The 12,597-nt window shown below is 35.0% G+C and overlaps 1 protein-coding gene across 1 annotated transcript; it reads left to right on the forward strand.

Moving 5' to 3' along the window:
• The first annotated feature begins 1,943 nt into the window (after positions 1-1,943).
• On the forward strand, positions 1,944-5,537 carry LOC132170279 (G-type lectin S-receptor-like serine/threonine-protein kinase B120). Its single transcript, XM_059581196.1, has 7 exons — positions 1,944-3,508; positions 3,775-3,885; positions 4,004-4,227; positions 4,318-4,528; positions 4,621-4,858; positions 4,958-5,105; positions 5,209-5,537. Exons 1-7 carry the CDS (start codon positions 2,239-2,241, stop codon positions 5,518-5,520), a joined length of 2,514 nt encoding a protein of 837 aa, XP_059437179.1. The 5' UTR covers positions 1,944-2,238; the 3' UTR covers positions 5,521-5,537.
• Positions 5,538-12,597: the final 7,060 nt, after the last annotated feature.

The raw sequence follows: 12,597 nt of genomic DNA on the forward strand, positions 1-12,597 counted from the left end.
TTCATATCAGTGTTTGGTTGATCTTTTAACTGCTAAGTTAGATCTATTTTCTGGATATTTTCTGTAAAACTTCTAGACGTGTGAGTAGGTGTTATTTGGAGTCGTTTTAAAACTTTCACTGTTGTATTGCCCAATCCATTGGCATCTCAATTCCACCACGTAAAGTTGAAAACAGTAGCCAACCCACACGTGTGCCTCCCTTGAACTTGATATCAAATTTAATCTTCATCATGTTTTAATACTAGTAAAAGAGGTAGTAGGAAGCAACTTAATTAGTTTTATGTTGCCGTTTTCCATCACTAGAACCCTCAATGGCTTAGATCATTCTCATCTTGCTTTCTAAAGTTACTCTTTATTTAAACAGTACTCCCTACTTGGTGGAAAGCACCGTTTACGCAAATTTTTCCTCAAAATAAAGAGCCCAATGAAGAGTAAAAAATGAGCATTTTAGTATTTTAATTAGCTTGCTAAACCTAAAAAATGAAGAGCTGGATGAGAATGCATTTACACCAACTTTGACAATTCTTCTATTATTAATCAAAGAAATTGACAGCCTAAAGGAGAAAAGAGCTTCCAAGAAAGAGTAGTGTGAATCCCCCAACCAACCAAACCCATTTTCTTTCTTCTCTTGGACTCTAACGCGTTCAGCTAAGCCTTCTTCTTCGGTGCACGGCCTTTCGAAGAAATTGAAGAGAAGAAAACAACCCAGTTGAGGAATATTCTAGAGGAACACGATGACAGTGGGATCCCTGAGATTCCCTTGTTGGGTCCATTCCCTCTAGGTGAGTTTAACCTCTGTTTTTCTAGGTTTGTTAATTCCGCAATCAGTTGACGCCTGTTTTGTTTCACGTGGAGAATTCAACGTCTCCTTTAATGAACTCAGAAAAACAACATCATTATTTCAACACTCACATGGGGTTGGCTGGTGGGGTCTGAACCCGTCAACTTCGGTGTTCAGACTCAGAGCAGCCCAGCTGTGTTGTGTTGTGTTGTGTCGTATTGCTTGCCGTGGATATTCACTTCAATATATATATATGCCTTCACAATATTTGTTTATCAATGAATGATAAACCATTTTTTGGTATAAAAATTGCCATACAACTGATTTATTAGTTTTTTCTTTGTTCTTATGTATATATAGAACAAAAGAACAAGTTTAGTTGAATGGAGTTGTTACTATTTTTGTAAAATCTTAGAGAAAATATATAATCACATCTATCATATCATCCCAATTTAACTAGTCAAATTGGGTTTTTTTATAATTTCTTATAAAAATACAGTTTTACTTAGTAATTAAGTAATGTGAGACTTTAACAATTATGATTATCTTTATAAACGGTAAATCTTATGCTGTCTTTCTTTTCATTTTCTCAATGTCAAACAGATGTTACAATTTTGTTGGTTTTGAGGTGAGCAATGAATCTCAGACTTCCTATATTACTAAGAAGGGATTACGTGCCTAACATGTTTTTTGTGGAAAAATTGTGAGTATGCTCCATCAGCCAAACTTGAGCTCAATATCTCACCGACATAATTGATATCTAGCAATAGGGACAGGATCCTGTTCAATAGGACTTTCTAGTGTGAGAGTTTGTTCGGATTTTCAACTGTTCAGACAAGCAAGTTGGACCGAAAAAGGCTTTCACATGAATTAACATGTTGCAGTGCAATAGAACAACCCGGAATCTACAAGTAACCATCACACTGTTGTAAATCATAATTAAGTTGAAAAGCTCCATATTGCAGAAAAGATTAGTCTTGACAAGCAATTATATATATAAGCTTAAAAATGAAACTTTCCTGGTGCCTGGTCCAGTGGCTTTTGGTGGGTGCCAAATTACCAATGGGTAAATTAACATCATGTCCATTACCTACTTAAAAAATGCAGAAAAGAAAATTCCTAATTATTAAGAAGGTGTTTTGGAAACGTGTCAATGGCGTGTAGGATAGAAAATGTGAAAACTTTGTGGCTGTCACCTAACCGATATTCTTCCACTAATTTGCATTTTCTGCATAAAACTACGGTAGATCGCCAACTAGAGCTGGTCAATGTATATTTTTCAAATGCGACTTTCTCAAGTCCAACTTCTCCATCTCAGATGATCACAAAATATATTCACGATAGCAAATACTGGCGGCCATTAATGAAGATATCTCTTTGATATCAGACACCATTAATATTACTACTTGAAAATCTCTTTCAGCAGGTGAATCTCGACAATCCTCACCTACTGTAAGATGGGCATCCCTCTGTTCTCGTTCTTTTTCATTTGCTGCTTTCTTTCATTGTTTTGCCGTGCAGCCAATACAATCACACAAGGCCAATCCTTTAGCGACGGCCAAACTGTGATATCAGACGGTCAGAACTTCGAGCTGGGATTCTTTAGCCCTGGAAATTCATCGTTACGATACGTTGGAATATTGTATTACAACATTACGGACCGATCGGTCATATGGGTTGCAAACAGAGAAAATCCAATCTCTGATAAATCCGGCTTCTTTAGGATTGGAGATGACGGTAATTTGATGGTTTTCGATGGAAATAACAATTCGGTGTGGTCAAGTAATGCTTCAATCCCATCAAAAAACACAACAGCAAGCCTTGGTAGTGACGGAAATCTCATCCTCTCTGGCAGTGACAAACAGATGATCTATTGGCAGAGCTTCAATGATCCTACAGACACATATTTGCCTGGGATGAGAGTGGAAGTGAATGCTCAAATAGGTGAGAAGCGAGCTTTCACTTCTTGGAAATCTGCTAATGATTCTTCAACAGGAAGCTACTCCATGGGGGTTGATCCTCGTGGCTCACCACAGATAGTGATATGGGAGGGAGAGAATAGGCGGTGGAGAAGCGGGCAATGGGATGGAAGAATTTTCTCAGGCGTTCCAAATATGACAGCAAACTATATGTATGGTTTTGGACTTTCTGATCCGATGAATGGAAGCAGTTATTTTACTTATACCCCACACAACAGTGAGGATAAGTTGAGGTTTCGGATAAGTTGGGATGGATATGAAGAGCAGTTCATTTGGGAAGAAGATAAGGGGAAGTGGGGTGAATTGCAATCTCAGCCGGCTAACGAATGCGAGCTCTATAACAAGTGTGGTGATTTTGGGGTTTGTACTGTGTCGGATTCACCTATATGTAGTTGTATGAAAGGATTTGATCCAAGGTACCCAAATCAATGGAATATGGGGAATTGGTCTGGTGGGTGTGTGAGGAGGACTCAATTGCAGTGTCAGAGGAATATGACAGTGGGAAATGATGGAGAAGACGGGTTCTTTGATATGAAGTGCATGAAGTTGCCAGATTTTACAGATTTGACACAGGTGGGTTTCAATGAGAGTTGTGAGGATAAGTGTCTGCAGAATTGTTCTTGTACTGCATATGCAGATGTTGATGGGATTGGGTGCATGATATGGAATGGGGACTTGATTGATGTTCAGCATTTTCCAACAGGTGGGAATACAATACATATCCGTCTTGCATATGCTGACTTAGGAGGTAAGTTCCAATCCTATTGTCATTGTTATTGTTCTTGACTTGGAAGTTTATCATAATTATTCAAAGAGCAGAACCGTTAAATATGGGAATTTTTCTAAGATGTCACTGAAATAATTGCAAAAATAATTTGCTAAATTACATCTCCATTTGGTCAAATCTGTAATGGAAATTCTTTTATTCCCTTTGGTTGTGTAGAAGATGCTAGAATAGCAGACAATATATGCAATCTTGCATATCGTGACATTCTTGTCTCTTCGTATATATAGGTGGCAAGAGCAAATTATCCACCCCTGTGGTAATAATAATTGCTGTAGCGGGAGTTGTCCTCCTAGGTGTATTCATATTCCTACTATGGAGGTTCAAAACAAAACTGAAAGGTAATGCCTTAATTTTTCCGTTAGGCTGATGAAAGTAATAATTTTCAAGGAAGCTTAAGAAAAATGTAATTATTCATGATTTTAACTTCTCACTTCTTTCTTTTTTTGCCCACCTCAGTTGCATGTTGCAAGAACAGCCATGACATACCAATTTTAGAAGTGAGCAGAAGTGGAGAGTTTTCTGCAGATCTTTCAGGATCAATTGTTGATCTTGCCATTGAAGGAGATCAAGGAAATAGACCAGAATTACCATTATTCAATTTCAGTTGTGTGGTCATTGCTACAAACAACTTTTCTGAAGAAAACAAGCTTGGGGAGGGCGGATTCGGTCGTGTCTATAAGGTGAATATTTTTCCTAAGCTTGTCTTCTAAAGTTCAAAGAAGGGAAGTTGAAAATGTCCTAAAGATTTTACTACTTTTTTCCATTACCAGGGGAAGCTTCCAGGGGGACAAGAAATAGCTGTAAAGAGACTTTCAAGAAGATCTACTCAAGGTTTGGAAGAATTTAAGAATGAGATTATACTGATTGCCAAACTACAACATAGAAATCTTGTCAGACTATTAGGCTGCTGCATTCAAGGGGAAGAAAAGATGCTGCTATATGAATACCTGCCAAACAAAAGCTTGGATGGCTTTCTTTTTAGTATGTTCCCTTTTCCCAATCTACAGTTTGCTAGTGTGCTAGCAAGAAGTTTCTTTCTATAATTGTTTCCGTTTTCTATTGAACTTATGCAGACCAAACCAAGCGGTCACTGCTAGATTGGAGGAAACGTGTCACTATTATTGAAGGGATTGCAAGAGGACTCCTTTATCTCCATCGAGATTCGAGGTTGCGAATAATTCATCGGGATCTAAAGGCGAGCAACATTTTGTTGGATGAAGACATGAACCCGAAGATTTCAGACTTTGGCATGGCCAGGATATTTGGAGGAAACCAACATGAAGCCAATACAAACAGAGTTGTTGGCACCTAGTAAGTATGCCATGTCTATGCATGTACACTATATGTCTGCCTTTCATCTCTTGTCTACATCTTATTAATCTGGATTTCACAATCCTTGCTCAAATGTAGCGGCTACATGTCTCCTGAATATGCTATGGAAGGCTTATTCTCAGTGAAATCAGATGTCTATAGTTTTGGGGTGTTACTCCTCGAGATTGTAAGTGGCCAAAAGAACACTAGCTTTCGCTTATCTGAACACTTGAGCCTTATCGGATATGTAAGTACATTTACTGTTCTTCCAGTTTACTGTGGGATTAAAAACTAAGCCTCTAATCATTGATTAGATGTTGTAGTGACATAGTCTCTTGGAATGGTATTAGGTATGGCATCTTTGGAATCAAGAAAAAGCAACCGAGCTCATTGATCCTTCTATTCGGGATGCGTGTTCTCGAGATGAAGCATTGAGATGCATTCAAGTGGGGATGCTGTGTGTCCAAGATTCTGCAGCTCAGAGACCAACTATGTCAAATGTTGTGTTAATGCTAGAGAGTGAAAGTGCAAGTCTTCCATTGCCTAGACAACCTACTTTTACTTCGATGAGGGACAGCTTTGTAGAGACAGAATCCTATACAGATGGCCCTGACATCGTATCCTCAAACGATATGACTGTTACAATGATTTTGGGAAGATAGTATTTTTTTCCCTTTCTTCTGCTTCTAGCAGTGTGTATACTTTTTTCTTTTTTAAGCACACAATAATCATTAAACGAAGTATATTCCATATTCCATCAATATGATTTTGGTTAGAAAAAGTTCCTTCATAATCAAATGGGAAATTGCCTAAAAATTGTATTCTAAAAGATGATCTCCCTGTGCTTGTGAGGTCTGAAGAGCTGTAAGCTTGTATACAGAGTTTTGAATTTGCAGCCATGTAGTGTTTTGTCTTTAGAATGGTTGAGGGTATTTACAAAATTATCAAAGGTAGTGTTTTATCATAGTCTCTGATTTTTCCAATCAATATCCAAAAGAAAAGAATAGCAGGGTTAGAAGTAATCAAAGTTGCTTCTTGAATTGAATTATTGTCAGAGAGGGACTCCTCACAGACTGAACAGAAAAACAGAAGGTGGAGGTGGGGAATCTAAAGAATTTCCCCTATGGAAGAGGGAGGAAAAAAAGAAAAATTGTAAAAGGGTGGCTCGGTCACACCCGTCCTAACAGAAAGTGACCAGACCCTTCGAGTTGAAAGACCAAACCACTCGTTTGCACTCCCGTTCAGACAAGGTGCGAATGAGCCTCTCAGGATCCTGACCCAAGATACCCGGATGCACCCCACATCCGAACGGGATTGCGGCCGGGAACCCTGGAGAACTTACTAAGGAGCTCGGTCGTGCATCTCGTCTGAACAAAGTGCGACCGGGGATCCCTAGAGAGAACTTGCCAAGGAGCTCGGCTGCACCTTTCATCCAAATGAGGTGCGGCGGAGACACTCCTAAAGCGACCAAAACGTACAAGAAAACACAATCTTTTAACAACTCTGAAACAGTGTAATTGTTCTCCTAAAATCTATACTATTGTATTATTTAAGTTATAGTCTGTAATGTGGAGGACAAGTTCAATCTAGAATCAATTTCAACCTTGTCAAAGTTTGAGTTCTTTCTCTTCTTTTTTTTCGTTCAAAAGACGTCGAAGCTTCTGCATTTTTTTTTCTTTCGCTATCCGATGGGTCATCAAGTTGGGGATTATATATGTAAAATGGATTCTTTCTATTGTATTTGTTACTGAAAAGGATACTTTACCTATTATGTGCTTTGAATCCTCTGCATGATTGACCTAGGAAAAATCCTTGATGATAGTCCAAGGATTACAATATTGTATCAATAAAACTATAAAAGCACGTGGAAGGCCAAAATGAATTGTATAATGCCAATGGTAGAAGAACATATATTCTATAAGAGTTGGTTTATCTGCTCCCATTGTTTACTTGTTCTGAATAACATTAGTCAATTGGTTGCGATGAAGCCAAACTTGAAGTTTTGAACATATTTATTTAATGTTGTAATGCTTTGTAATATGTCTTTTTTGTTGCAGTTTTGATAGAGAGCCAAGTCAAAACAGCTACTTTTAAAGGAGGCCCATTTATTCCAATTCCCTACAACCAGGCATTTCTCGATCCCTTGAAGCTGTCTGTCTACGCATCTTCACCAAAAGCCATCATGCAGTGGCATAGGACGTGACACAATGAGGGATTTTATTCCTTGGCAATGATATTAAGATCTGATATGTACTTGCCTTTTGAGATGGCTTTTCGTATCAGTGATTATTTGGTGCAATAATTTAATTAATGGGCTCATTGCTTTCTATGCGTTGTGCATGTACCCAAGTTTGCAATTTTCTTTTGGAGGAAATTCTACATATATACCTACTCTCCTCAAATTACCACTCAATAAACAATGTTTTTCTCAAGCTTTTAATAGGACACTGTTTTCCCTAAACTACCAAAAATTGTTAATGTTCCCTCAAGACTAGTTAAAAGACAAAAATGCCCTTCTCAATTCTTTTGTTGCTGATAGTTAACCTTGGCCTTGGGAGTCGCACATTATAGAGTAATGCTATAAATTCCTCTTGTGTCCTTCCAATAATGATGTGACTATTAAAATCATCATTGGGCTTGTGATTGATCATTATTGAATTTTGATCAAATGATGATTTTAATAGCCACATCATTCTTAAAAAAACTCAAGAGGGACATAAGAAGAACTTATAGAATTACTCCACATCATATGCTACAAAGAAACTGCCTTCTAGAATTACCCATAACAAGTAATCACCCCCTAAATTGTTCCGAAATTCTCAAAATACTCCTAATTTTTTTATTTTTTTTATTTTTCAAAAAAAAAAAAAGTGGCAGGAATTGTCTGGTGACCCACCTTGTTATTCATGAGTCACTAGACTCACGGTGCAATTTTTATAAATCAATGTAATTTTGTAATTTTATAAATTTTATAGGGGTATAAGGGTAATTTCACTTATTTAATGTTTGATTTAACCCCAAACCCTAACTAGAGGGGTGACATTGCAAATTTAAAAAAAAAAATTAAAAAATTAAAATTAAAATTGGATACATTAAATTAAGAGATTTTGAAATTTGGGGAATGATTGCAAAAATAACAAAAGTTGATGAATTAAATAAAGTTTTATTAAACTATTATGATTTCTCCCACCAAAAACAAACTCTTTCTGTTTTTTTCTTCTTTTTTTTTTTTTTCTAATTACAAACTCTTTCTGTTTGAATGTCATTGTTCTGTGATTTGTTGCTTTCAACAATTGAAAACATCACTAAAGATAGTTACCCCAGACCCACCCACCCCATGCTTGTGGCTGCAGCCTTTCCCAACTACAATTAATTTTGTATGAATCTGAAGTCTAGCAAACCAATTTTAAAAAACACCAATTGATGTTTTTGACCCCAAAAGACAAGAGTATAGGACAGCCGACATTTGTCTTCATTTGCATTATCTTTTAAGGCATGTTTTCATACCCATAAATTCATTTTTGATTTTTCTATCAGTTTCTAGTGATGTATGGAGATTTTAGTCAAACAACTCTTGTTTAAAAGTTCCATCTCATACGCAAAGTCTTACATCCATCAAAAGATAAGAACAGTTTTCAACAAGGTTGTTTTCATTAGGAATAATTATTCCTTGTCTACTTGATAACTAGATTGAATAATGTTTTAAGCCGTATTTAAATGTTGTGGCCATTAATTAAAGAATCAAATTTATTGATCATATCATTTCTTGATTGACAATGAGTAGAATATATATGATTTTGATCTCAAGGAGTAGCTTAATCGGTGAGGGACTACGTTTCATAAAGCGGAAATCACTCGTTCGAATCATCCTCTCCCAATTTTCTCCCCTTATGTGGACATAGAAGCCATCCATGGTTGATAAGGAGGCGCCATGCAGGGCAGCTCAATAGATTTTGAGACTAAAAGATATATATATATATATATATATATATATGATTTTTAAATTGAATGAGAAGGTGACCAAGTAAGCTTATCAGCAAATGGAAGGGCCAAACAGAGGAAGGGCTTAACTGCAATAGAAGTTCTCATCCATGGTTGGTAAGGAGGAGCCATAAAAGCAGGGCGGCTCGATAGATTTTGAGACTAAGAAGACGATAATTAGTTTAAGTGAGACACCTTTTTATATCTAAATATTAAATAAATAATATTTTTTATTTTATTTAAAATCATTCTAGATTTTGAGGCCTAATATGCCGGCCGGACGATGTAATGTTGGAGACTTTTCATCTTTAAGAATGCAACTTTTAAATTGATGTTTGAGAAGAATTTTATAGACATTGGAGACTTTTCAAGAATGTGAACATTGAATTTTAGGCTTTCAAAAGGGAAAAAAAATGCTATCAAATTGAACACATTTTGAATTAGATAGACTTTTTCTCCAAACTAGGCTAGATGAACTTCCTGCAACTCAATCTATAAAAATAATACGTGTTATTTGAACATGTGAAATATACATGTTTTTTTAATAGCATGGACAAAGTTTGAATAGATAATATTAGGGTGAAATTCATTTAATCCCATCAAACTACCACTCCAATGACAATCTACCCCCCCAAACTATCAATCGCGACAATTTACCCCATAAACTATCAAAACAATGACAATGTATTCCCAATTTTTTTAAAAAAATAACGAAATTACCCTTACTAAAATAAAAATAAAAATAAAAATACTAAATTTAAATTTTTATTCAAATTTTTAAGGATATTTTTGCTTTATTGAAAATTCTATAGGGGTAATTTTGTCATTTTGTTAACATTGAGGGATACATTGTCATTGTTTTGGTAGTTTTGAGGGTAAATTATTGTAATTGATAATTTGGGGGGTAGATTGTCATTGGGGTGGTAGTTTGAGGGGGTTAAATAAACTTTACCCATAATATTAAAACTCATATGCATCTCACATGTTATTAAAAAAAATGGACACATGTCATTTTTATAGAATGAGTTTAAGACAGTTCTTCCAACCTAGTTTGGCGGAAAACTCTGTCCTCCTAATTGACTTTCTATTTTTTTCTTTTCTTTTTTCTTTTTTTCTGAAATCTTAATATCTTGGGTATTAAATAATTGGGGACCTAGAGAATTTACTAACTTTTTCTTTTGATAATGGAGGGCGGAATATTTACTACCATAATTGGAACCTTAATTTTAAATGGAAAGAACTTTTATTGCAATTATGCCTAATTTGTGCATAAAAGTAAGAGACCAAATGCTCAACACGACCTGCCTTTTTCTTTCTAGTGCAAGCAAAATCCTTTGACCTGCATAATCTTCCATTGTAGGCCAACTTTTTCTTTTTTTCTTTTTTCTTTTTCTTTTTTCTTTTTTTTGGCTTCAGGCATTAATTAAAGAATCAAATTTATTGATCATTATCATTTCTTGATTGACTATGACTAGAATATATATATATATATGATCTTGACCTGAAGGGCATATGAAATGGAAATGGAAGGGCCAAACAGAGGAAGGGCTTAACTGCAATAGAAGTTCTCAACTTCTCATCCGTGGTTGGTAAGGAGGAGCCATAAAAGCAGGGCAGCTCGATTGGATTTTTTTTTTTTTTGACATGTCCATGCAAAGGAAGGAGGAGAAAAAATTCGAACTAGTGACCTCAGCTTCATAAGGCGTGGTCCACAGTTAATTGAATTACCCCTTAAGACGACTTGATAGATTTTGAGACTAAAAAGACCATAATTAGTTTAAGTGAAACACTTTCTTATATTTATATATTAAATATCATTCTAGATTTTGAGGCCTAATATGCCGGCCGGACGATGTAATGTTGGAGACTTTTCATCTGTAAGAATGCAACTTTTAAATTGATGTTTGAGAAGAATTTTATAGACGTTGGAGACTTTTCAAGAATGTGAACATTGAATTTGAGGCTTTCAAAAGGGCAAAAAAATGCTATCAAATTGAACACATTTTGAATTGGACAGAGTTTTCTTTCAAATTGAGTTGGAAGAACTTTCTCTAATTTAATTTATAAAAGTGACGTGTTATTTGAATATGTGAGATGCACATATTTTTTTAATAGCAGAGACAAAGTTTGAATAAATAATATTAAAACTAATATGCATCTCACATGTTATTAAAAAAAAAAGGACAAAGTTTTCCTCTAAACTTGATTGGAGGGATTTCCTTCAACTTAGTCTATAAAAGTGTATCCCTTAACATGTGAGATGCACATGTTTTTTTTAATAACAGGGACAAAGTTAGAATAAATTGTTAAAAAAACTCACGCGCATCTTACATATTATTAAAAAGGGGACACATGTCACTTTTATAGATTAGATTGAAGAAAATTTCTCCAACCCAGTTTGGAGGAAAACTTTATCCTAAAAAAAATGGACATATGTCATTTTTATAGAATGAGTTTAAGGAAGTTCTTCCAACCTAATTTGAAGGAATACTCTGTCCTTCTGAATCGACTTTCTATATTCCTTTTTTTGTTTTTTTTTTTTTTCTCTAAAATCTTAATATCTTGGGTATTAAATAATTGGGGACCTAGAACATTTACTAACTTTTTCTTTTCATACACGAGGGAGGAATATTTACTACCATAATTGGGACCTTAATTTTTAATGGAAAGAACTTTTATTACAATTATTGTTTTGGCCCTTATTTTATTAGGAAACCGCCTAATTTGTGCATAAATGTAAGAGACCAAATGCTCTATACGACCTGCCTTTTTCTTTCTAGTGCAAGCAAAATCCTTTGACCTGATATAATCTTGCGTAGGCCTACTTTCCTTTTCTTTGGGGTAAAATCTATTTAGCCCTTTCAAACTACTACTCTAATAATAATTTACCCATCAAACTATCAATTACCACAATTTACCTCCAAAACTATCAAAACAATGACAATGTATTCCTCAATGCTAACAAAATGACGAAATTATCCCTATAAAATTTTCAATAAGACAAAAATACCCTTAAAATTTTGAAAGAAAATTAAATTTTAGTATTTTTATCTTTATTTTAGTAAGAATATTTTCGTTATTTTGTTAAAATTGGGGGTGCATTGTCATTAATGTTTTAGTAGTTTGAGAATAAATTGTCGCAATTGATAGTTTGAGGAATAGATTGTTATTGGAGTGATAGTTTGAGAGGATTAAGTAGATTTTTTACCCTTTTTTTTTTCTTTTTTTTTTTTTGGTTGGTGATATTGGCAACTCTTTACAGCAATATGAGGTCCTGAGGTGCTGAATTGAAAGTGTGTATTACCCCCCACCCCAAAAAAAAAAAAAAAAAAAAAAAGGAGTTTGATCCATCATCCCTTCAAGAAAAGGCTAGCTTTAGGCCTAAATGATTGGTTTATTTTCATATTCCTTGCTTTCTGTACTCCATGCATGCACTGAAATTTTGATGTATCTTGCCACCGCACTTGGTGACAATGCTTGCATTAATTTGATATGTTGTGCAACCCACAATTTGTTATTTTATCAAAACTCCTTTTCCCCTTTCTCATTTCAAATATTCCTTCTTTCTCAAATGGCTTTCATAACATGTAAGAATTCATAAACTCCGATCTAGTCCAACTTCTTTTCAAAAAAAAATTCTCTATTAAACATTTGCATGAAGAATTCATTGGTAAAATGTTTTAAAAAGATTAAATTATTTATTTATTTATTAAGTTGATATTTTTCGAATGGTTAGCATGTGATATATTGACAGTTTG

Source organism: Corylus avellana, chromosome ca2 (genome assembly GCF_901000735.1).
Source record: "Corylus avellana chromosome ca2, CavTom2PMs-1.0".
Lineage (NCBI taxonomy): Eukaryota > Viridiplantae > Streptophyta > Magnoliopsida > Fagales > Betulaceae > Corylus > Corylus avellana.

What these genes read in the sequence shown, in the direction of transcription:
- LOC132170279 (XM_059581196.1), top strand. Translation starts at nt 2,239, where the DNA reads ATGGGCATCCCTCTGTTCTCGTTCTTTTTCATTTGCTGCTTTCTTTCA. An exon ending in CTTGGATGGCTTTCTTTTTA is followed by an intron (nt 4,529 to 4,620) that starts GTATGTTCCCTT and finishes GAACTTATGCAG; the next exon opens with ACCAAACCAAGCGGTCACTG. An exon ending in AACAGAGTTGTTGGCACCTA is followed by an intron (nt 4,859 to 4,957) that starts GTAAGTATGCCA and finishes GCTCAAATGTAG; the next exon opens with CGGCTACATGTCTCCTGAAT.